General features: G+C 37.4%; 1 protein-coding gene and 1 long non-coding RNA gene across 5 annotated transcripts in view; one reads left to right on the forward strand and one right to left on the reverse strand.

The window, feature by feature from the left end:
* FNDC3A (fibronectin type III domain containing 3A) overlaps positions 1 to 23,457 on the forward strand; it is a 143,224-nt gene that overhangs the window by 39,979 nt on the left and 79,788 nt on the right. For all 3 annotated transcript variants that reach the window (XM_058685735.1, XM_058685759.1, XM_058685744.1), the window contains exon 3: positions 3,535 to 3,610. In XM_058685735.1, the coding sequence (XP_058541718.1) occupies positions 3,535 to 3,610 (76 nt within the window). The remainder of the gene's footprint in view (positions 1 to 3,534; positions 3,611 to 23,457) is intronic.
* The window catches only part of LOC131485830 (uncharacterized), a 39,756-nt gene continuing 24,409 nt past the window's right edge, over positions 8,111 to 23,457 (reverse strand). For both annotated transcript variants that reach the window (XR_009249037.1, XR_009249038.1), the window contains exon 3: positions 8,111 to 8,510. This is a non-coding gene — a long non-coding RNA (uncharacterized LOC131485830). The remainder of the gene's footprint in view (positions 8,511 to 23,457) is intronic.

Here is a 23,457-nt window from a genome sequence, read left to right on the forward strand (position 1 = left end):
AACGTAAATATTAGTACTTAATATTTAAGTTTAGAATACACTTAAAATGTTCACTAGTTCTGCATGTCTCTTCAGAATGTGAGAAGTTGAACTGTTGGTGGACATTCAAATAATTGCTTTTATCAACTCTTCACCCACTGTTGACTCTGTTAACTCAAACCAGGCATCAGAAGTTCCCAACATTTGCACTAAAGAATGGTAGAGAACTGGCTGGCTGATATATTGTGTCAGGGGAGTCTTGAACATGGCAACAGCTCTGTTATTAGGGATGTAAGAAGTGAAAGAACCTGGGGAAGAAAGAGTGTAGTGAAACTGTCAGGGCTGAACTCTGATTTCATAAAGGGATTAGGGATTGGAAGCCAGCAGTACCTTTGAGATAAGTATAAACCTAAGAGCACAATCATTTGTTTTTATGAAATTTGAAGATACTGAGGAATTTCATTTTTATAGCCCAATGAAGTACTAATCATTTTATGATACTCTATTTGTGAAATTTGCTAATTTTGCAAATAGAGGCATCCATGACATACATTACAAAATGATGGATAATTTATCAGGATTCCTCACCTGTCACACTTCTGAGAATTACTTTGTTTATATCTGTGGTCACTAAATTAGATAATACATGTTAAGAAGCTGTGTCATTATGATTATACAGTTTTGTGGCAATAATTAACCTCAGGTAGAATAACTAGTTCATCATTCATAGTTCCTCTCCTTTCTCCTTATCACATTGTACTATTGTTTATAATAAGGTTATGAAAAATTGTTCTGCATTTATGCAGATGAATATAAAGTGACGTAGGATTCTAGGGTCACTTGGGTGACTCAGTTGGTTACGTGTCTGACTCTTGGTTTCAGCTCAGGTCATGGTCTCACAGTTTGTGAGTTCAAGCCCCGTGTTGGGCTCTGTGCTGGCAGCATGGGGCCTGCTTGGGACCCTCTTTCTTCCTCTCTCTCTGCCCCTCCCTTGCTCATTCTCTCTCTGTCTCTCAAAATAAATAAATAAACATACCCTAGAATTTGATGGTCAGGGGAGGCCTTTCTGAAGAGATAACATTTGAGATAATGGAGTAGTAAGAAGCAGGCCCCCTAAATAAAACCTGTGTACGGAGAGAAGTTCCTAGATTTTATAAAATGCATTTTAAAGCCATCTACTTGCATAAAATCTCCCAAGGTTCAAGAATCTCCTTAGGGGAAAAATATCCCTGCCCAGAAAACGTGACTGACTACTTTTTCCTCTTGCTTTTTTTTTCTCTTGGTTATCCTTCACTCTGATTTCTGTTAAAGCTATTTTCTCATCCTCCAGCATTTCTTTTTATTCTGATTCATTATTTCTCTTCTTATTTTTGTTTCCTTTTTTTTTTTTTTTTTAACTTTCTTTGAGTTAACTATGCCTTTTCTCACTTATTGACTTGGGTGCTTACTAATTTTCAGTCTGTTCTAAGTATTTAAAGGCCTGTGTTTTTTGATAATACAATTTTGCCTTTATTTCAGGGCTTTAACTTAACATGTTTTTGTTACATTTCACTGCTGTTGATTTACTATTTTTCATTATGATTTCTTCCCCTAACCCACAAATTATTGAAGCTTTTTAAAATTTGCAAATGTATTTTTAAATTTCTAACTTAATTGCAAATAGAGGATATACAATATTAATTCTTTGCAATTTGTGACACTTGATTTGTGATGTTGTCTATAGTCCAGTCTTGTAATTTTCATTTCAATTCCATATGTGCTTGGAAAGAATATATATTTTCTAATTGTTAGGTGCAATATTCTTTACATGGCCACCAAATCAAGATTATGAATGGTGTTGTTAAGGTCTTCCATATCCTTGATGATTATCATCTACCTGTTCTGTTAATCACTGAGAAAAGTATTAAAATAGACCACCAAAATAGTAGGTTTGGCATTTTCTCTCTAACTTCTTTTAATCTAACTTATTTACTCTTTTTAATAGGCAAACTTAGTCCATTTATATTTATTTTATTAATATATTTGGATTATTTCTAATAATTTATTTTGTTTTCCATTCACCCTACTTTTCTTCTTACCTACTTCCCTTGAAATGAGGGTCTTTCATTCTTTGCCTGAAATATTAACCAAGAAGGTGAAAGATCTCTACACTGAAAACTATAAAACTTTGATGAAAGAAATCGAAGAAGACACAAATAAATGGAAAGGTATCCCATGTTCGTGGATTGGAAGAATTAGTATTGTTAAAATGTCCATACTATCTGCAGCCATTTTTAGATTCAGGGTAATCCCCATCAAAATTCCAATGGAATTTTTTTTACGGAAGTAGAGAAAACACTGCTAAAATTTTTATGGAACCACAAAAGACCCATGAATATCCGAAACAATCCTGAAAAAGAAGGACAAAGTAGGAGGCATCATACTTCCTGAATTCCAGTTGTATTGTAAAGCTATAGTAATTAAAAGTTCTGGCGTAAAACAGAAAGGACCAAAGGAAGAGAATTGAAAGCCCATAAATAAACCTATGCATGTATGGTCAGCTAACATTTGAAAAGGAAGCCAAGAATACTCAGTGCAGAAAAGACAGTCTCTTCAATAAACGATGCTGGGAAAATTGGAATGTTTACATGTAAAAGAATGAAACTAGACCCGTACTGTACACCATTCACAAAAATTAACCGGAAATGGATTAAAGAGGGGAAAACCACATACCAAAATGTTCACTTCAGTGTTGTTTTTTTAATAATGGAAAAATTGAAAGCTACCCAAATTCCTTACATAAAGAAAATGGTTAAGTAGTTTATGGCGTGGTCATTGGAGTGGTTAATAGCATGGAAAAATCTTTTTAAAGTATTAAACATTAAAAAGATACCAAATTGGAGTTCTTACATATATACATATATATAAATATGTATATATGTATGTATGTATGTTAAGGGGGGAAACTAAGCCTATGCATAGGGAACAAGATTAAGAAATTTATCAAAATGTTAACAGTGTTTATTGTAAGATAGAAGGACTTCAGATTTTTTTTTCCAGTTTTCTGTTTTTCAAATGTCATAAAATTAGGGTGTATAATCTTTATAATGAAAAAAAAAGGTGAGATTAATTTAACAAATTCCAAAATATAACTTGAGATGTCCTACTAAGTCAAGTATGCTCATCTCAAGCTCTGCTTATCACTTTAATACTTTATCTTTTAAAAAATGAAATACTTAGCAACTAATGAACTAAGGATAGATGAGCCAAATATCCTGTGGTTTGACTCCCTCTGTGTTTCAGAGTAAAGTTTATTGCCTTTCCAATAAAAGTGTGCCACTGTATTTGTTTATTCCCTTACTTTTGGCTTAAGTCTCCAGAAAACTGAAGTAATACTTTAACAAATGTGTAAAATGTGTAATCCCATTTTCCCTCCCAGTGTCATAAGGTTAAATAGCTCACATCTACTGTCCTGGCAAATATGTAATACTGTTTTATATATAATCTTGATTGTTATTATTTGCTCTATTATTTGATTATTTTGTTCTGATTAATACTTCTTTCCCTCATTTAAAGGTTATTCTGGTACAAGTTAACCCAGGGGAAGCATTTACAATAAGAAGAGAAGATGGACAGTTTCAATGCATTACAGGTAAGAATGGTAATTTGTTATTTGAGATGACAGAAATTTATAATACATAAAGGTGTATATGCTTATGGTTTCTTCCTTTCTTTCTCACTACCACTACCACACCAGCTCACAAACTCTGAATACCTTATGGTATTGCAGTAGTATCCTAATCAGTCTCTTTTCCCTGGTTTCTTGATTAGTCTTACATTCCCCTTCTCAAAAATCTTCATTGAACCCAGTTCAAGTTCCTTATTAGTCTTTCTAAAAGATTATTTCATGTTTCTAGTGTTGCTTTCCCTTTCCCTTTAATATTGTTTCCCTTTATCTTGCTAAATTGGCTTATTCATTGTCTTCTTGAACCTGTCTTGTACTTTCTATACTCTTCTTATCTAGAATCCGCCCTTATCTCCATCTCTAGCCTATCCAAATCCTACCAGTGCTTCAATACCAAGTTCAGATCTTATCTTTAAAAGAATTTTTTTTGTAAAGTCACTAGCCACCCTGCCACACACCACATTTATGACAAACTAAAACGTCTCCAGATATTACCATATGTTCCAGGGGAGGCATACTGAAGAACCACCACTCTAAAGAGAAGAGCAGTAAAAAGATCACTGACTTTGGTATTAGAGAACCTGGGTTTAAATTCCAACTCTGCTAACTTACTAGCTATATAGAACTTTTGCATGTCATTTAATCTCTATCAGCACATTGCAGCTTAATTGATTTTATAAGGAAAGAAATTCACAAATTATAGTTATAAATTAACTTTTAAAATAGAAGTTACTTGGGGCGCCTGGGTGGCGCAGTCGGTTAAGCGTCCGACTTCAGCCAGGTCACGATCTCGCGGTCCCTGAGTTCGAGCCCCGCGTCAGGCTCTGGGCTGATGGCTCAGAGCCTGGAGCCTGTTTCCGATTCTGTGTCTCCCTCTCTCTCTGCCCCTCCCCCGTTCATGCTATGTCTCTCTCTGTCCCAAAAATAAATAAAAAACGTTGAAAAAAAAATTTTTTTTTAAATAAAATAAAATAAAATAAAATAGAAGTTACTTGGGGTGCCTGGGTGGCTCAAATGGTTAAGCGTCCAACTCCCGATTTTGGCTCAGGTCATGATCTTATGGCTTGTGAGTTCAAGTGCTGCATTCAGGCTCTGTGCTGGCAGTGTGGAGCCTGCTTGAAATTCTCTCTCTCTCTCCATCTCTCTGCTCCTCCCCTGCTTGTGCTCTGTCTCTCAAAATAAAATAAACATTAAAAATAAATAAATAAATAAAAGTTATTTAAAATTCAAAGTCTGGTTATCTAACTATGTTTAGCAGTTTTTGTATTTTAAGTCACACTATAATGGTAATGAGTATCCTCATTTGCAGGTGTGTTTGAAAAGATGTATTAGTTAAAATGCTTCCATCATAAACAATATTTATTGAAAACAAGTTGAAGAAATATACAAATAAACCTAAGACATAGCTCTATTAGAAACTTACATTCTAAGAGTTAGCCAGTATAAAAATAGAATTATTTTTATAAAATCCTAACTGGCAGGTAAAGACTGGCAGGACCCGAATAGCCTATTTAATTTATAATGTGCCTGTAGTATTAATAGTCTTTTTTTTAATTTTTTTTTAACATTTATTTATTATTGAGAGACAGAGCATGAACAGGGGAAGGGGAGAGAGAGAGAGTGGGAGACACAGAATTGGAAGCAGGCTCCAGGCTCTGAGCTATCAGCACAGAGCCCAACATAGGGCTCAAAACTTGCAAACCACAAGATCATGACCTGAGCCTAAGTCAGACACTCAACCAACTGAGCACCCAGGCATTCCAATAGTCTCTTAATAGTAGGAACTGACTACCATGTGAAGATACTTTTATGCAGAGATAAATTTCTTTGCTTCAGTAGAAAAGCGAGACTCCTCCCTGTATGACAGATTATAAGAGTGGACTCTTTGTTTTAAAATTACTGGGCAGAGTTTTTAAAAACACAGGATAGAAAAAGGGGAACCGTAAAGAAGGTAAAAAGCTTTCCCCTTTTCATGTTTTTGTTTTTCAAAATTAAAAGACAGGATGAATGTGGAAGGACTGATAGTGAACGAGGGCCTGGGGTGAAGTTTTTCTAAAGACCATCATGCTCTCCCTCCAAGCAAGAGAAGACAGGACAAGAAAAGACTAAGGACTACTGGGAGCTCATCTCCTTTTCTTCCCCTTTGCTATCACTAGTTTTTATTATGTAACAGACATCTTCCTGTATAGTTCTAGAGCTAGGTAAAAGGTAAGAGTAGAATTCAGTGTGGAGGCAACAGATAACAAAGAAGAAAGCCTTAAGGGAGAAAAATCATATGCCAGTGAAGCTCAGAGTAAATTAGGATCCTTAGCTCTAAGGCCGTCAGGTTAGGAAAACTTTTCTCTTCACAGTCACTAGACCAATAAAAGAAAACCTCTGTAATGAAACCTAAAAAACTGGGATTATTTCCAGTGTAAATTAATAAACATTTGGCTTAATCCCATTTGTGAGGGTGCCTGATCCCATTTATGAGGGCTCCACTCTCATGATTTCATCACCTCCCAATGACCCTACTTCCTAATACCGTCGCATTGGGGTTAGGATTTCAACATATGAATTTTGGGGGGAATATATTTAGTTTTCAGCAGCACTGCATTGATAGGAGTGGCAGAGATGAGCTGCAGTGCCCAAGTGGGGTGTCAGAGCCTAAATTGGGTGAAGAGTTCATCCATATGAGAACAGCCAAGTGCAGAGAGTTAGAGCCCAGAGTGAGGAGAGAATTCACACAGCAAAGTGTCGTGATACAGGGACTCAGAGTCTAAGCAGGCTGATGAGCGTATCATCAAGAAGGGGTGGCCTGGTGTGGGATGTAAGAATCTCAGCAGGATAAAGAAGTCATCAATACAGTGAAGCAGCCCAGCATAGAGAATCAGTGCCAGAATAAAGTGAGAGTACCTACAGGTGAAGGCAACCTGATGTAGGGAGTCAGAGCTGAGAATGAGGAGGTCATCTGTTTGGAAGGGTAGCCTGACATGTGTTGTCAGAGCCCCGGTAGAGTCAGACCATTCACACGATGGAGGTGGTCCTTAGTAGACAAAGCCCAAGTCACGTAAAAAAGACATCCACATAGAGGACGGTGTGGAGGGCCTCCACAGAGGGATGGCCTGGCATGGGGTGTCCCAGCCCCAGCAGGGTAATGAAAGTGTCCATACATTGGAGGTACTCATCAAGAAGAGTCAGAGCCCAAACAGTGTGAGGGCATTCGTGGGATAGGAGGTGACTTGGTTTGAGGTGTCAGAGCCCAAATGAGGTGAGGAAAATGTCTACATGGGAGGTAGAGGGTAGAATCCAGCAAGGAGAATCAGATCCTGGGTGTAGTGAGGAGGGTATCTCTTTGGCATGGCAGGAGATATCAAACCCCAGGAAGCACCCATCCACACATGGGGGACAGCCTAACATAGGAAATGAGAACCTGAGTGAGGTGAGGAGGGCATCCCCATAGAGGAATAACCTGGTGTATCAGAGCCCAAGCAGAGGAAAGAAGTAGTCCACATGATGGGCTGAGGGGTAGAATGGCCTAGTGTGGGGAATCAGAGCCCAAATGTGGTAAAAAGAGAATATACACAAAAGTGGAGTGGGTACTCCAGCACAGGTTGTTAGAGCTTGTGCGTGGTGACATGGAACCAAGGAGCGAAGGACACCTACATAGAGGGTTGTTAGAGGGTGGGGTGGGCTCAGTGTGGGGCGTTAGACCCTGAGTAGGATAAGGCCATACATGCCGGGGGACAGTGGAGGGCGGGAGTGGTGGCAGAGATGGAAGATTGATGACACACACAGGGGGACTAATTAAAGAAACAGTTCTGTTAAGAATGATGAGAGACCTGGGTTTCTTACTATCTAAGAAAGAATTTTAGGTGTGGAAAGGGAAGAAACTAGAATGAATCCTGCTGGCAGTTGAATCAGAAAAATCAGACATTCCTGATTCTGGGTCTGGGGCAGAGAAAGTACAAGATGAGAATGGAACATATTGTTACCCCAGAGAGAGGGAAGATTGCAAAATGGATGGAGACATGTCAAAAGGATATAGTGACCGACTTGAAGGATATGGAGAAGCCTGGCAGGCACCATATTAATCAAGTGATGAAATTGTATGTCTTCAGTAATGGCAGGAATCAAAATTGTGTGCTACCTGATAATGATACATTAAGAGGAACATGATGTCTCTTCTGTGATATTTCCGCCACAAATGCATAATCTGAATCTAAACACAAGGAAATAATAGACAAACCCAAATCAAGAGACATTCTGTAAAATAACCCTTAATCTTCACAGGTGAAGACTGTGAAAGTCCAGGAAAGACTGAGGAACTGTTCAGACTGATAGACTGAAGGGACATGCCAACTAAATACAACATGTGAACCTGAACTAGATGCTTTTGCTAGAAAGCACATTATTAGGACAATTGGTGAATCTTGAATGGGATTTGAAAATTAGATGGTTTATTAGTTTCTTAGGGCTGCCATAACAAAGTAACACAAACTGGGTGACTTAAAACAACAGAAGTTTAATGTCCCATAGTTGTAGAGGCTAGAAGTGCAAGATCAAGATGTCAGCAGAATCGATTCTTTCTGAGGGAGAATTCGTGCCTCTCTTCTACTTGCTGGTGACGGCCAGCAATCCTTGGGGCTTCTTCGCTTTAAAGGCATCATTTTAATCTGTTTCCATCTTCACATGGCATTCTCCCTGTGTCTCTGTGTCTTCACATGGCTGTCTTCTTATAAGGATACCATATTGGATTGGGGTTCCATTCTACTCCAACATGACCTCATCTTAACCAATTTTATTTGCAATGACCTCATTCCCAAATAAAATTGCATTCTGAGGTGCTGGTACAGAAGCATATCTTTTTTAGGAAACACAGTTCAATCTGTAACAGATAGTAATGAGGTATCAGTGTTAATTTTCTGGTTTTGATGGTTGTGTTATATCAGAGAATGTCCTTATACGAAATGCATATGAAAGTATTCCATAGGTGATGGGCCATCATGTCAGCATTTTCCTTTCAAATGGTCAGGGAAGAAAGTTCTTTGTACCAGCTAGACATGCAATTTTTTTGGCAAAACTTACTGTTTCAAATTTTTTGAGAATGATTAAGAAAATGATACTTTTTTTTCCTTTTTTTTTTTTTTTAGTGTTTATTTTGGTGGGGAGAGAGAGAGAGAGGTGCACATGCAAGTGGGAGAGGGGCAGAGTGAGAGGGAAAGAGAGAATCCCAAGCAGGCCTGAACCAAAGTCAAGAGTTGGACACTTAACTTGACTGAGCCATCCAGGCGGCCCAAGAAAATGATATTCTGTGTCTCAGAGAATTTATGGGAGGACTAGAGAACCAGACTCAAGGCTAATCTTCAGGAACAATGCCCCAAAACGATACTACAAAACTGGTCTGATTAAGAAGTCCTCATCAGTGCCAAGAGTGCCCTTTCTTCACTAAGAACTCAATATTACTTGCTTGTAGTACAGATGCCACTTCTGCCACAGGAATCTTGTGCTACCAACCACTGCCTTCTAGGTTATCAGCACCCATAGGACCAGTGTGGTCTTTACCTTGCACCAAGTCAACTCCTTCAACCTACAAAGGGGTTTCAGAGTCTGTGCACCAAAACAAATGACAGTATCCACTACTGGATAGATTTATCCAGAAAGAAAGACTTATCCAGAAAGGAAGACTTAACATTATGAATAGAACTTGATTATTTTAAAGAAAATTTTTAAGCTTATTTATTTATTTTTTGAGAGAGAGAGAGTGTGTGTATGCAAGCAGGGGAGCACTGTCATTGTAGAGCCCAATGCAGGGCTCGATCTCAGGAACCTGTAAGACCATGACCTGAACCAAAACCAAGAGTCAGACGCTTAACTGACTGAGACACCCAGATGCCCCAAGTGTCTGACTCTTGGTTTGAGCTCAGGTCACAGTTAATGGGTTCAAGCTCCACACTACCAGAACAGAGCCTGCTTGGGATTCTCTCTCTCTCCCCACCCCCCCCCCCCCATCTCTGCCCTTCCCCTGTTCGTGTGCGCTTTCTGTCTCTCAAGATAAATAAATGAACTTAAAAAAAAAAAAAAAAAAGACACTTAACTGAGTGAGCCACCCAGGTGCCCCTAGGACTTAGATGGGTTTTTTTGGTTTTTTGTTTTGTTTTGTTTTTTTAGAGAGAGGGTCCAAGTGAGCAAGGGACACAGAGAATCCCATGAGGGGGTGGAGGAGTGGGGAGAGTGGGGCTCACCTGAAGTGGGGCTCATGCTTACCTGGAGCGAGGTGCATGCTCACCTGAAGCAGGGCATCAGCTCCCCTGATGCAGGCAAGTTCAAAACAGTTGGCATATTACTCTGGTTAGATGGTATCCTTTTAACATATTTTGAAAGAAGTATTGACAAACTGAGATTGAACCCAGGAAGGCAGCCAGGAGAGCATACAGTCAAGAAATTATTCTTGTAAAAGACTATAAAAATACTTGAAGGATGTTTAACCTAGAAGAGAGCTGTGACTTGAAGACCTTGTTCTCAGCACTTTTAGAGGGAAAATTTTAGACTAACAGATGAGAGTTGCAGGGAAGCAAATTTTGACAGGGAAGAACTGTCCAAAAATTATGGTTCTATAAAAATGGAGTCATTGCTTTGTCACACCTGACTCCCATCATTGTATGTGCTCATGCATTGGGTTGGGTGGTATTATGAAAGTAATTCTTACATAGAAAAGAAGTTTGATTGGGTAAACTCCAGTATTTAACTAAAGATTCTTTGATTCCAAAATTACCTCTTAGTTAAACTGAGATCTCTTTAATTTTGGGAACGAGCACACTGACGGGGAGCCTGAAATTTAGCAAGTATATCTGTGCCTGGGCATATTTCATAAAGTAGTTGAGCTAGTGAATGGTTATTGCTCAAAGCAGACCTGTGAACAGGATGCCAACTTGTAATGTATTAATAATCCTCATTCCTAATGAAATAAACACTTGAGGGAGAAACTTTCACTAACCTTCTGAAGCTTATAGGGGCAGGAACAATGATGCTGTCTTTATCTTGGTACATAAAACATTGAAGTGTTCAAGGATTATTAGCTTCCTTCTGTTTGGTTTCCTTAATGATAGAAATTGGCTCTTTTTCATCTCTGATTTTCTGTGCTGAAATAATGCCTTTAACTTAGTGGGCATGCTGTCAATATTTATTGAAATTAACTGCTAAAATATTTTTAAGTATATCAGTATACTTGTTTGCCTTGCTAAGTACTATCAACCAAAAATATACTTTTATACTTAGGGGTATTTTAGTGTATCAGAGTCTTCAACATGAGCACCAGTTAAGATTATAAAGTAATGTGGACATGTTAACTTAAATATGTAAAAAGTGAACCAAAGATAATGCCAGGATGTTGATCATTTGACCATCCTGGATTTCTGCTTATTTTCTTACGATTTGATTCCTATGTGTAGAAAAAATGTCAAGGTGAATTCAAGTTTGTTGAGAAGTATTAACCTTTGCTTTCTCATATCTTAGCTTATGAGATATAAGGGAAGCCAATAACATAACAATCTAAGAATACGTTGATTCTGAGCCCCTTTACCACTAGAGTTAGTGTGACGTCAAGCTCCACCTCCCAAGTCCTGCTGTTTTCCTTTTTCTTCCAAGTGACTGTGTGCAACTTCTCAGCAGTTACTGATGTTTTCTCACCATTGTTGCTGCTGATGTTGCTTTCCATTCTACATGGGAAACCCCAGTAGGGGATTATTTGACTCTTGTTTCTTCTGCTGTCACCTCATTCAAGAAGTGACTAATACTGTTGCTCCTGCTGCAGTTATTATTGACACTTCCGTTCTCTTTTTTGTTCTCTTCACTGTTGCTGCTGTTCATCACTGCTTTTCTATTCTTACCTTGTCTTCTTATGTCCCTCATCCTGACTCTTCCTGCCATTAGAGGGGTTTTTGAAGTTAAGAGGTTTGTCCCAACTAGTAGGTACTACTTTGTTCTTCTCTGTGTGCTCTGGGATCATGGTGAGTATAACCAAATATCTGCCTTCCTTACAGTTAGTCTGCTCTTTCATATTTGTGATCTCCTTTGCAGAGCATTTTTTAGCAAGTTCTCCTGAACTGAGCCAGATGACTTTTGGGGTCCTTAATAAATACAGTATTTTATTAAATACTGATAAGCCCTGTATTCCATTAATCCCAACTCTGTTACCTAAGAGTGAGTTCTCTGCCCTCCAAAAGTTGGAATTCCTGGACTTGTTCTTCTCTGTGTTCTTGTCAGAATCCCTTATGCCCATCAGATCTAATCAAAGCCCTTTTCTCTCAGAATGTCTTTGTCAGGGAAGGAAGAGGAAGATGGAGTTCTCATGCAAGTGGAACTCCTAGTTGATCTGCTGTGATATCCTGGAATTCCCAAGACATGTATACAAACTATACCTCAGCCCCCTCGACTCTTGTTAGATATGTCAGGGTTTGATATTAAAAGTACCTCTGAAATTTATTAGAAGTTAAATGTCTATTGTTTTATATATCATTGTACAGTTACTATAACTAGCAGCATGAAATAACTGTACCTATAACTTTTCTTCCTAAATTCACAATAGAACTTCAAAGAAATAATAAGGTATGTGAACGAATTAATGGTTCATTGTTACAGGTACAGGTCTGAGAGTAAGTCCACCTGGGTTCTAGGACCAATGGGCACAATTCTAGGAAAACAGATTTAGCTCAGTATGAGAAAGATCTTTGTAATGAACAGAACTGCCCAAAAGGCCCAGGAGTGATCAGTTTCCATCCATCTTTGTAGGTGGTAATACATATGCTGGCTCTTCATGTGATGGGGCTATTAGAGAGGAGGTTTAATTTCTTTTGAGTGGATGGTTGGAGTTGATGCCCTTTAAGGTTCTTCATGAGTCTAAAATTTTATGATTCTGTAGCTTTGGGTAGATTACTTAAATTCTGGTCATTATTTTATACGTATGTGAAATAAGGGTGGGCAAGTGCAAATTTGATTAAGTTTCCACTGTTCAAGTTTTTAGGCATATGTAACTATGCCAGTATCTTATGCTGTATCTTAAATATATTTTAATAATAGGGAGATCAATATTCTATGAGTTTTTTTATAAGACCACTGATTTTCTTTGGCCTACTGACTTTCTTTTTTTTTTATTTTTTTTTTTTCAACGTTTTTTTAAATTTATTTTTGGGACAGAGAGAGACAGAGCATGAACGGGGGAGGGGCAGAGAGAGAGGGAGACACAGAATCGGAAACAGGCTCCAGGCTCCGAGCCATCAGCCCAGAGCCTGACACGGGGCTCGAACTCACGGACCGCGAGATCGTGACCTGGCTGAAGTCGGACGCTTAACCGGCTGCGCCACCCAGGCGCCCCTGGCCTACTGACTTTCTATCACTACAAATCTGACTGAATTTAACCAAGTTCTTTAGGTTCTACAGAAACTATAAATAGCTCAAGTAGAAACCATGTGTAGTAGATTCTTATTCCTATATAAGTAGGCATTATTTTACAATTTAGCAAACTAAACCATGGAAAAGTTAGGTCCTTTATATATTACTTACAAAATCCTAACCACCCTTAGAAAATAAAGCATTTTATTTTCAAAGGCAACTATTTTCATACTGGTAGAAAGTAACATTATTTTATTAAAGACTTTACCACTTACAATTCCTCTCCCAAGATAAAAACAGCAGTTCTAGTAGAGAGTCTTAAAATACTAGTTTTGAAACATTAATGAGTCTTGTTTGTAAAAATGAATCATAGCAGATCATCCATTCATAAATCCAGCCCATTTTAGGTTAAGTGAATGACTATGACTCATCCTAAGTACATTGTGTAATAGTCCCAGGTTGTCCCTAAAAGCTATTAAGTGCTACTTTTTGAGAGAAACCATATTATATATGACTTAGTGAAGAGAAAATTGCAACATTGATGCCAAAAAGGAAAATATAGGCAAATTCAGTTGTCCTCAGTTCTTTATGTTCCTAATGAATAAAATATCACTGTTAAAGTTATTCTTCTGGAAATAGAAAATCTAAACCAGTTTAGTAAGTTCTTTTAAAATAAGTGACAAAAATCTTGATTAAAAAAATTCCAATGAATAATGGCAAAAGGAAATTAAGACCCAGAAATACAGATATGTGCAATAGCTTGTATTAACTTCTCAATAAGTATTTATAAGCCTGTTGCATTCTGATACTTTTTATATTGGTTAGTGACTAAAATGAGCCTTTTGGGATCTATGCCTTCTCTGAGCTGGCCTCACAAAATGATGTTTTATTAAATAGACAAATATGAATATAAAATGTTTATTTTGGGTAGAATTCTCTCTCCCCTTCAAGTGACCCTGTTTTCCCTTTTAGGAAAGAAGCCACTTATTAAAGGTAGATTACAAGGTGGGAAATGAAGAAGATAAGAACAGATTGACTTACTATGGAAAGTATGGAAAGATTAGACAATTTTAAAGGAAAGAATGAAAAATGAATATAGCTACTTTAATTAATTAGAGTCAGAAGTAGAAGAAGAGCTAAAAGATCTTTAAGCAGATTTTTAACTCTTAAGAACTACATATGTGAAACAGTGTCTGTTTAGTTTGATTTTTAAAGCTGCCTTTTGAATATATAATTCTAAATGCTTGTTAAAAAATGTATGTCTAAGTTAAAGAAAATGGTAACGTGCTTTCATGAGGGAGAGGTTGCTATGGTTTTTAAAAATTAATGACTATGTGGTCAGTTATTTTTGTTTAAAAGTAGTTATATTTAGGAAATAGAAAAATAGAAATAATACACTTTCTATAGAAGAAATTTTGCTATCTGTTCCTAATTTCTCAGATATTTGCTTCTCCCTAGATTATTATGATTGGATTTTTATTAGGATCAAATATCCATTGGTCTTTGATTAAAATTAGCATCATTATTTGTTTGCTTAGGTTAAGATTAGCCCAATAAACATACTGTCTTTACTGAATATTTTTAGCCTTTTATATATGAAACAACTGAGGAAATGTGCAGTTATATTCCTGCACATATATTCCTGCCAGGAAGTCTATTCCTGGCACTGTGTAGGCACTCAGTAAATATTTAATTGAATAAATGATCTCAGTAGATAATTATGTACAACATATAGGTTATCTCTTATTTTTTTGTACTACCTGTGTTTTCCCCTGAAATACTTGTTTAAAATCCCATTTCATCATGAAATAACTTGGAAACTGAGGCCAAAGGGATTGTTTTTGGCTATATTGATTTTATTTAGCTTTGTATATCACAGCTTGACTCAGAATTCTCCTAGCATGGGGAAATAATCAACAATAGGTAGTAACCACGGTGATTGTATAATACTAGTACTGCTAGAGAATTACTGCTACACTTTTGTGAAGGTCACTAGTAACCTCTCTATTACTAATATGAGTGGTCTTGGTTCTCATCATACTTAACCTCTCTAGCAGGATTTCACACTGTGTATTATTTATTCCCCCCTTGGGACATTATTCTCTTGACTTTTCCTTTTATAGTTTACATATTCTCCTGGTTTTTCTCCTATCTCCCTGGCAACCCCTCTTCAGTCTTTTTGTTTTGTTGTGTTTATTTTTGAGAGAGAGAGAGAGTGCGAGTGGGAGAGGAGCAGAGAGAGGGGGACAGAGGATCTGAAGTGGGCTCTGAGCTGACAGCAGTGAGTCTGATGTGGGGCTCGAATTCATGAGCCGCAAGATCACGACCTGAGCCAAAGTCAGATGCTCAGCCAGCTGAGCCACCCAGGTGCCCCCTCCTCAATCTTTTTTGATGTATATTAAGGTAGGAGTTCAAAAATATGTAGCATATAAGTAAAATAAGCCAGTCACAAAAGGGCAGATACTTAAGATTCCTCTTAGTCAGATTCATAGAGGCTGAAAGTAGAATGGTGATTGCTAGGGGGGCAAGGGAGAGAGATGAGGAATTACTGTTTAATGGGTACAGAGTTTCAGTTTTAAAGATAACAAAGGTCTGGAGATGGATGATAGTAATTTTTTTGATGGTGATAATTATTGTACAACAGTCTTCTTAATGCCCTAAGTGTACACTTGAAAATAGTTAAAATGGTTAATTTTATCCATATTTTAGCCACAAATTTCAAAAATAAATTTTAAAAACTTTCATTTTTACCAAAAAAAAAAAAAAAAAAGTATGTAAGATACCTGAAGCCAGAATTTAAATGATGTGGTAGAGGGACGCCTGGGTGGCTCAGTCGATTAAGCGTCTGACTTCGGCTCAGGTCATGATCTCACGGTTTGTGGGTTCGAGTCCCGCGTCAGGCTGTGTACTGACAGCTCAAAGCCTGGAGCCTGCTTCGGATTCTGTGTCTCCCTCTCTCTCTTCCCCACCTCTACTCTCACTTTGTCTCACTCTATCTCTTAAAAATAAATAAATGTAAAATAAAAAAATTTAAAAGATGTGATAGATAGAATTGTAAGATAGCCCTCAAGGTCATTGCCCCCTATTGTACACACCTGGGACCATGAATATGATGAATTTTACTTCCATAATTAGGTTATATTATACAGTGCAGCTGACTTAAGAGAGATGATCTGGGGTGAACCTCAACTAATCAGGTCAACCTTTAAAAAAGGGACTGGACTCTTCTAGAAGTAAGAGATTCAGGAAAGGACCATGTGGCAAAGAATGTGGCCTCTAGCTGAGAGTGGCTTCCAGAAAGCCAATGGCCAGCAATGAAATGAGGGTCTTGGTCCTACAACCGTAAGAATCTGAATTCTTCCACAACCCCCATATGAGAACACACCCTAACCAACACTTTGATTTTCACCTTATGTATCTTGAACAGGGAACTTAGTCATACTGTGCCCAGACTTCTGAACTACAGAACTGTGAACTAATAAATGGATGTTTTTAAAACCACTAAGTTTGTGCTAATGTTACACAGCAATTGAAAACTAAGAGAAATAATACAAACTTTTTTCTCTTTCGAATTATAGTTCAAAGATAGGCAATTAGTGCTTTTGTGGAGTTGTCTGCCCCAAAGGTGACACAGGGACCCAAGTTACTTCTGTCTTGGTCTGCCATCCCTAGGATATTGTGCTCATCTGCATGAACCAAGCTGGCTCACCACCATGTCTGTGTCCCGGACTAAATGCAAAAGGGGAAGAGAAAAAGAGATTTAAGATACACCCTCTTCTTTAAAGACATACCCTGGAGATTATGCAGATCACTTCTCACATTCTAATTGACCATAGCTTAGTTGCAAACAATTTTGGAAAGTAATGAATAAATGCCACAGAGTACAGAATAATAATAAATCTTGAAAGATCCTCTAAAAGTAAGTACAGTGTTTACCTATGTGGTGATATGAATGAAGTGGGGAACAAGGATAGAATGAAGATTTTCTCTCTATACTTTTTTACATTTTTCATTTTTGAATCTTGTAAATGTACTTCCTATTAAAAATAGCATTTTATTCCGGGGCACCTGGGTGGCTCAGTTGGTTAAGCACCTGACTTCAGCTCAAGTCATGATCTCGTGGTTCGTGAGTTCAAGCCCCGTGTTGGGCTCTGTGCTGACAGCTCAGACCCTGGAGCCTGCTTCAGATTCTGTGACTCCTTCTCTCTCTGCCACTCCCCTGCTCACACTCTCTCTCTCTCTGTCTCTCAAAAAATAAATGTTAAAAAAAATTAATAAAAAAATAAAAATAGCATTTTAAGTAAATAAAACAAGTGCTGTAAGTAAGAAACTTGCACCTCCCTTCTTTCTTCTCCCCCCCCCTTTTTTTTCCCTTCTTTCTCTTTACCCAAAAAATATTTATTTACCTTTCCCCAGCAACTTTTCATTTGTCCCTTTGTAATTTTCTCTCTATTCTTTTTCTTTGTCCACCAGCAGAATTGGATTTTTTTTTTTTTTTTTAATTTACTTTTGGGACAGAGAGAGACATAGCATGAACGGGGGAGGGGCAGAGAGAGAGGGAGACACAGAATCGGAAACAGGCTCCAGGCTCTGAGCCATCAGCCCAGAGCCTGACGCGGGGCTCGAACTCACGGACCGCGAGATCGTGACCTGGCTGAAGTCGGACGCTTAACCGACTGCGCCACCCAGGCGCCCCCAGAATTGGATTTTTGAGCTTTTTAGTCAGTGATCTTGGCCCAAAGGAAGCCATGTCAGATATGTTTGTCAGGTAAATGTATATAGATATATACATAGGATTAAGTTACATTAGACATTTTTAAATGTTTGAAACATTCAGATATATTCTACAGTAATTAATAATAAAAGGTCATTCCACTTTTCTTGTTATTGCATGTGCACAGTATTTTAACTACATTTTAGGCCATATCAGTTTTCATTGGTGACTGTTTATAGCAGAACCATACTATCATTCATAAAGTTGAGAGAGTAGTCAGTACATTCTGGACTTGAAATACCCTTCTGGACAATTCACTTGGAAATAAGTTAAGAACTTATATCTATATGAAGCAATTACTTCTTCTTAAGTGATATAGAGATAATGTGATTTGATCAAATCTGCCTAACTAGATGTATAAATTGGGGAAATTTCCACAAATAGCCACGTTAGAGAGCTATACTTTTCTAACCAGATTTGATTAAAACTTGTCACAAAAATCCATTTAGCCATGTATTACACTTGAGTAGTTTTATGGCCTTTTAAAAACATTAGTCCCACATTGAGTAGGACCCAAATCTATTTACAGAAAAGTCTGTGTCACTTTTGCTTATTTATTTTACAACTCCAGGGATTGGCCTTCTTAAAACACTACTTTTTTTTTTTTTTTTTTATCACTGTGCTAAAGACCAGAAAAACCTTGCCTTCTCCCATTTTGTATAGTATGGGACCCTTAGCCTAATCTTCTAGGCACTCCATCCCTGGTTCCAATCTTTCTTTCCAGCTTTACTTCAGAAATCTTCCGGTCCAAATATTGCAAGATTTGTAGGTCCCCTAATCTCTACATATTTCTTGCCAATACCCCCTTCATACCTTTGTTCACGTTGCGTCATCTTAGAAAAATCACACAGGAGTGTGCACACACATTTCTACCTGCTCATCTTTTGGGCAAGAAATCTTCATCAGTTGGTTTTAAGATATTTTCACTGAAGATGATGTTAGTAGATTTAATAACTCTAGACATAAAAGTGTATGCTTTAAACTTTAACCTAGCACAGAGTGTTCTTGTAAAATACCTTTCCTATCAACTGAAAAGCAGAAAGCCCTTTTCCGAGTCATTTTACTGAAAATGTTTACAAAATAAACACTTATAGTCAACCTTGGTAAACAGAATATACAGAAAACAATTCAGAATCATTATAAACATTAATATGTACTGTTATTATTTAGAAAATTGAGTTGATAAATTGCTTAGTCTAGATTGAAGTATAGCCTAGAGGGTTTTTTTTTAATTCATTCTTTCATTTAGCAAATTATGAACTTATTATGTACAGTCACCATTGCAAAACTGAAGACATAGTGATGTATAAAATAGACATTATCCCTGCCCATCATGAAGTTTATAGTTTCCTAGGGAAGACAAACAGTTAAGGAATTCATTAGAGTGAGAGAAGTGCTATGATGGAAAAGAACAGGAAGGGTGCTCACAGTAGGATCATCCAAACAAGTTTTGGGGTTAGGACACTCAAACGATGAGTTCTCTTCTCTACTTTTTACCTCTTCAAATAGAACATTAAAAATTCTTGTTAATTAGTGGTTTTATTTAATTAGAACTTGAATCTTGAAGGACATTAAGGATATAAACAGAATTAGCTTTCTTTTGTAATTAGGAAAACTATGACTTTAATGAATATATATGCATCAAAAAAATTGGGGGCACATTTCCTTCCAGTGCCTGTCCCTGTATGGTAGGATTACCATAGGTAGGAGTTTCTTTCTTCTTTACGTTTTCTATATAATGTGATAATTTTGGTTATCAATTATAATATTGATTACAATATTAATTGCTTAAATAACAGATATGAAGTTTTAGCCCCTTTTAAATTATTTAGTCCAACTTTCATTTTTAAAAATGTATAGATTATTTTCTTTAAAGCTGAGGCCTTGTAAGGCTCATTAAGGAAAATGGTGAACCATATAATGTATTTTGGTACAAATAAATGGATGTTTTAACTACTAAAAACTAAAAAATGGGACATACTAAGCTTATTAAGTACATAATAGTCTGACGATTTTTGAAAATTAAGGGGGTGGAAGAAAAGAAATGTATAAATTTGATACCATAGTATAGAACTGATTTTTAAAGAATTCTGACACACAAGGGGACATATAAGAAACCCAGGGCAAAAAAAACCTTTAGATGTTGAGGATTTTGTCCAACGCCAAAAAAGTTATCTGTATAAGCCAGACTATATTTATGGAAGAAGATATATTTGTTTGGATCCTCTCTTTTTAGCTAAACCATTCTGTGAAGAGATGCTAAAGAAAGAAACCAGTATTACTGCAGACCTATTTTGTGTTCTACATACATTTGCCTAACCCTATGAAAGAATGTCTTAGAAAAATTACCTTCCTTATTAAATAAAAACCAGACTCTCTAAGTTCAGTAGAAAGATCTGGTGAGAAGGGCAACAATTACAAATACATAGATTTACCTTAGTTTAACCTTGTAGTAACTACAACCACAATTTTGGACTCAAAGAAGTGTTAATTAAACATTCTAACTCAGGTATAAACCTTTCTATTTTTTCCCCAAAGTATATAGCTATGATAAGGCAAGCCTAGGTTGTTCAGAGAACATTTATATAAAGTTATAGAGATTAGCATGAATTTACATAAACTGATTCACATACCCTTATACCATCTGCAGAAATTGTCCCAGGAAACAGAAAAGATCTTTCCTGGTTCCTTTTGTTATGTGACAACATGTTGAATGTAATTTTTACTACTTACCTAGAAATAGAAAGAGGAAAATATCATTCTCTTCTTCCAACTTATCTAGGACTCATCTCACAATTCTCATTTCCTCTATCATAGCAACCAACATAGTTTCATTTCTTAGACCCTTTTTATGTCTATAGAAGTATGGCTTGTGTCTTGTGACTATGGTATTATATTAAGGCACATATAGACATGTCACCAGTAACCATAAGAGTCATACAATAACATAGTAATTGTGGTGGTAAACAGTTTTCTTGCAGTTGTGTATTAATTGCTCTAAAGCTCCAGTGGTTAAGTAACTCTTGGCCAGAGTCATAATTTAAACATAGAATTCTGATCCCAAAACCTATGCGCTAACATTATTTGAAAATGTTGATTCATTTTTAGAGATTTTAATTAAATCCTGCTTTTATTTTCTGTGGATCAACAAAGTTCTCTGTCTTTAACATCCCCTTGTGCTTTATTTTATCATATAATCTTTCACCATTTTTGGAAAATCCTTTTATCATTACAATGAAAGATCTTCATTTCAATATTGTAACATTCTTTAAAATCTTAATATGTTGGAATTCCTTACCCTTTTGTACTCAGTCTCCCATACTCAGGCACTCACCAGAACACAAAACAGAATAACTAAAGGCATGCTCTTTTCCTGGAAAGACAATTTGCCATAAATCTTTTGTGCTGTCCTAAAGGAAAGCTCAATTCTTGACAGCCATTTGAGAAACCTAGACCCTGGCTCACAGCCTACTACGGGAAACAGGCAAGTAACCCACAGTTAAAATGCAGTAGAATATATATTATGATGGAGTTAGGTATGCCCAAATATCTGTGGGAGGCCAGAGAAGGAATACCTAACACAGCTTGGAATAGCTGTTGAATGCTTCCAGGAAAAGTTGATGCTCAAAGAAACAGATGTTTAGCCATAAGGGGAAAAAAAAGAGAAATATCTTAGAGGCGGAAGGAATCACCTGTGCAAAGGCATACTGCACGAACATCAGAGGAGACTGAAAAGGTGTGATTAATTAGATAGATTGGAGAACATTGTACATGGAGAGGTATCTGAAAAGGAGACTAAAAATGGAAACAGGCTATGTAACAAATCCCTTCATATGTAACTCCAAAAATTTTGGATTTTATCCTGAAGGGAACGGGGAGCCACTGAGGGTTTTAAACAGGAAAATAACCAAAAGAGTAGTAATAATGATGAAATATGGGGAGCTCAGTGTGGGGGGTAAGAAGAGACTAGGCTGATGTATAATTTTCAGTCAGTTGAGCAGAAAGATAAAGGAGGAGAGCACCTTTTACTATGCTAAATAATGTAGAAGGAAAAAAGGATTGGTTTGGGTAAAAAGATGGAAACGATGAGCATGGTAGGCTCAAAGTACCTTTTGGTTTTATAGATCTTGCTCATAAGAAAGGCTTGGAGTGTGTACTAGTCAGGATTATCCAGAGAAACAGATCCAATAGGATATACATAGATATGTATCAGAAGAGAGTTATTTTAGCAATTAGTTTACATGATTTTAAAGGCCAGGAAGTTTCATGATCTGCCTTCTGCAAGTTGGAGAACCAGAAAAGTTAGTGATAAAATTCAGTCCAAATCCAAAGGCCTAAGAATCAGTGGGCTGATGGTAGGCGTGAGAACCAGGATTACTGATGTTCAGGGGCAGCAGAGAGAGTGAATTTGTTCTTCCTCCACTTTCTTGTTCTTTTCCGGCCTTCAGTAGATTGGATGCTGCCCACCCACACTGGGAAGGGCCATCTGCTTTTCTCAGTTCACCAATTGATGCTAATCTCTCTTGGAAACACCCTCATAGACACACCCAGGATTAATGTTTTACCAGCTATCTGGGCATCTCTTAGTTCAGTCCAGTTGACACATAAAATTAACCATCACAGAATAGAAATTGTGAATTTGTCAATATGTAATTTGAAGCAATGAGTTTGAATGTGTTCTTCAAGAAAAGTATGCAAAGTGGGGGCACCTGGGTGTCTTGGTTAAGTGTCCAACTTCCGCTCAGGTCATGATCTCACAGTTTGTGAGTTTGAGCTCCACGGTTTGTGAGTTCGAGCTTCAGTTTGTGAGTTCGAGCTCTGTGTCGTGCTCTGTGCTGACAGCTCAGAGCCTGGAGCCTGCTTCAGATTCTGTGACTCCCTCTCTCTGCCCCTCCCCCACTTGCACTCTTTCTCTCTCTCTCTCTCTCTCTCAAAAATAAACATTAAAAAAAAATTTTTTTAAGTAAAGTATGCAAAGTAAGGAGAAAAAGATTGAAATTGGAAGCATGAGAGACCTGTAACATTTACGGGATTGGTAAAAAAAGAATGAATAAGGTAACATACAAAGAAACATACTACAGGTCTCTTCTATCTATTCCCTTCAAGGTTAGAGCAGTATAACAGGTACTGTAAGATTGTTAGTAGGTATTATAGGAGGTAAAAAAAGCCAGTACATTTGAGTTGTTTAAGAAAATAAAATTGATTTGCTGTAGACCTTACCAACACCTTTAACAGGCCATTCATCATCAATTTTCAAGATGTGTTTGTCATTTGTAGCATCTTCTAAACTCTTTTGACAATAGAATCCTTTTTTAGAAGTACCTTATGGGGGCGCCAGGGTGGCTCAGTCGATTGAGCTTCTGACTTGATTTTGACTCAGGTCATGGTCTTGGGATTGTGGGATTGAGCCCTGTATCCTGCTCCACTCTCAGCATGGAGCCTGCTTGAGATTCTCTCTCTCTCTCCCAATGCCTCCTCCCCCGCTTGCACTTTATTTCTCTAAAATGAAAAAAAAATAAGGGCACCTGGATGCCTCAGTAAGTTAAGCATCCAACTCCCGATTTTGGTTGAGGTCATATGATCTCACTGGTCCTGGGATTGAGCCTGTGTTGGGCTCTGTGCTGACGGCGGGGAGCCTGCTTGGGATTCTCTCTCTCTTTCGCTACCCCTC

This window comes from Neofelis nebulosa, chromosome 1 (assembly GCF_028018385.1).
Source record: "Neofelis nebulosa isolate mNeoNeb1 chromosome 1, mNeoNeb1.pri, whole genome shotgun sequence".
In the NCBI taxonomy this organism is placed as follows: domain Eukaryota; kingdom Metazoa; phylum Chordata; class Mammalia; order Carnivora; family Felidae; genus Neofelis; species Neofelis nebulosa.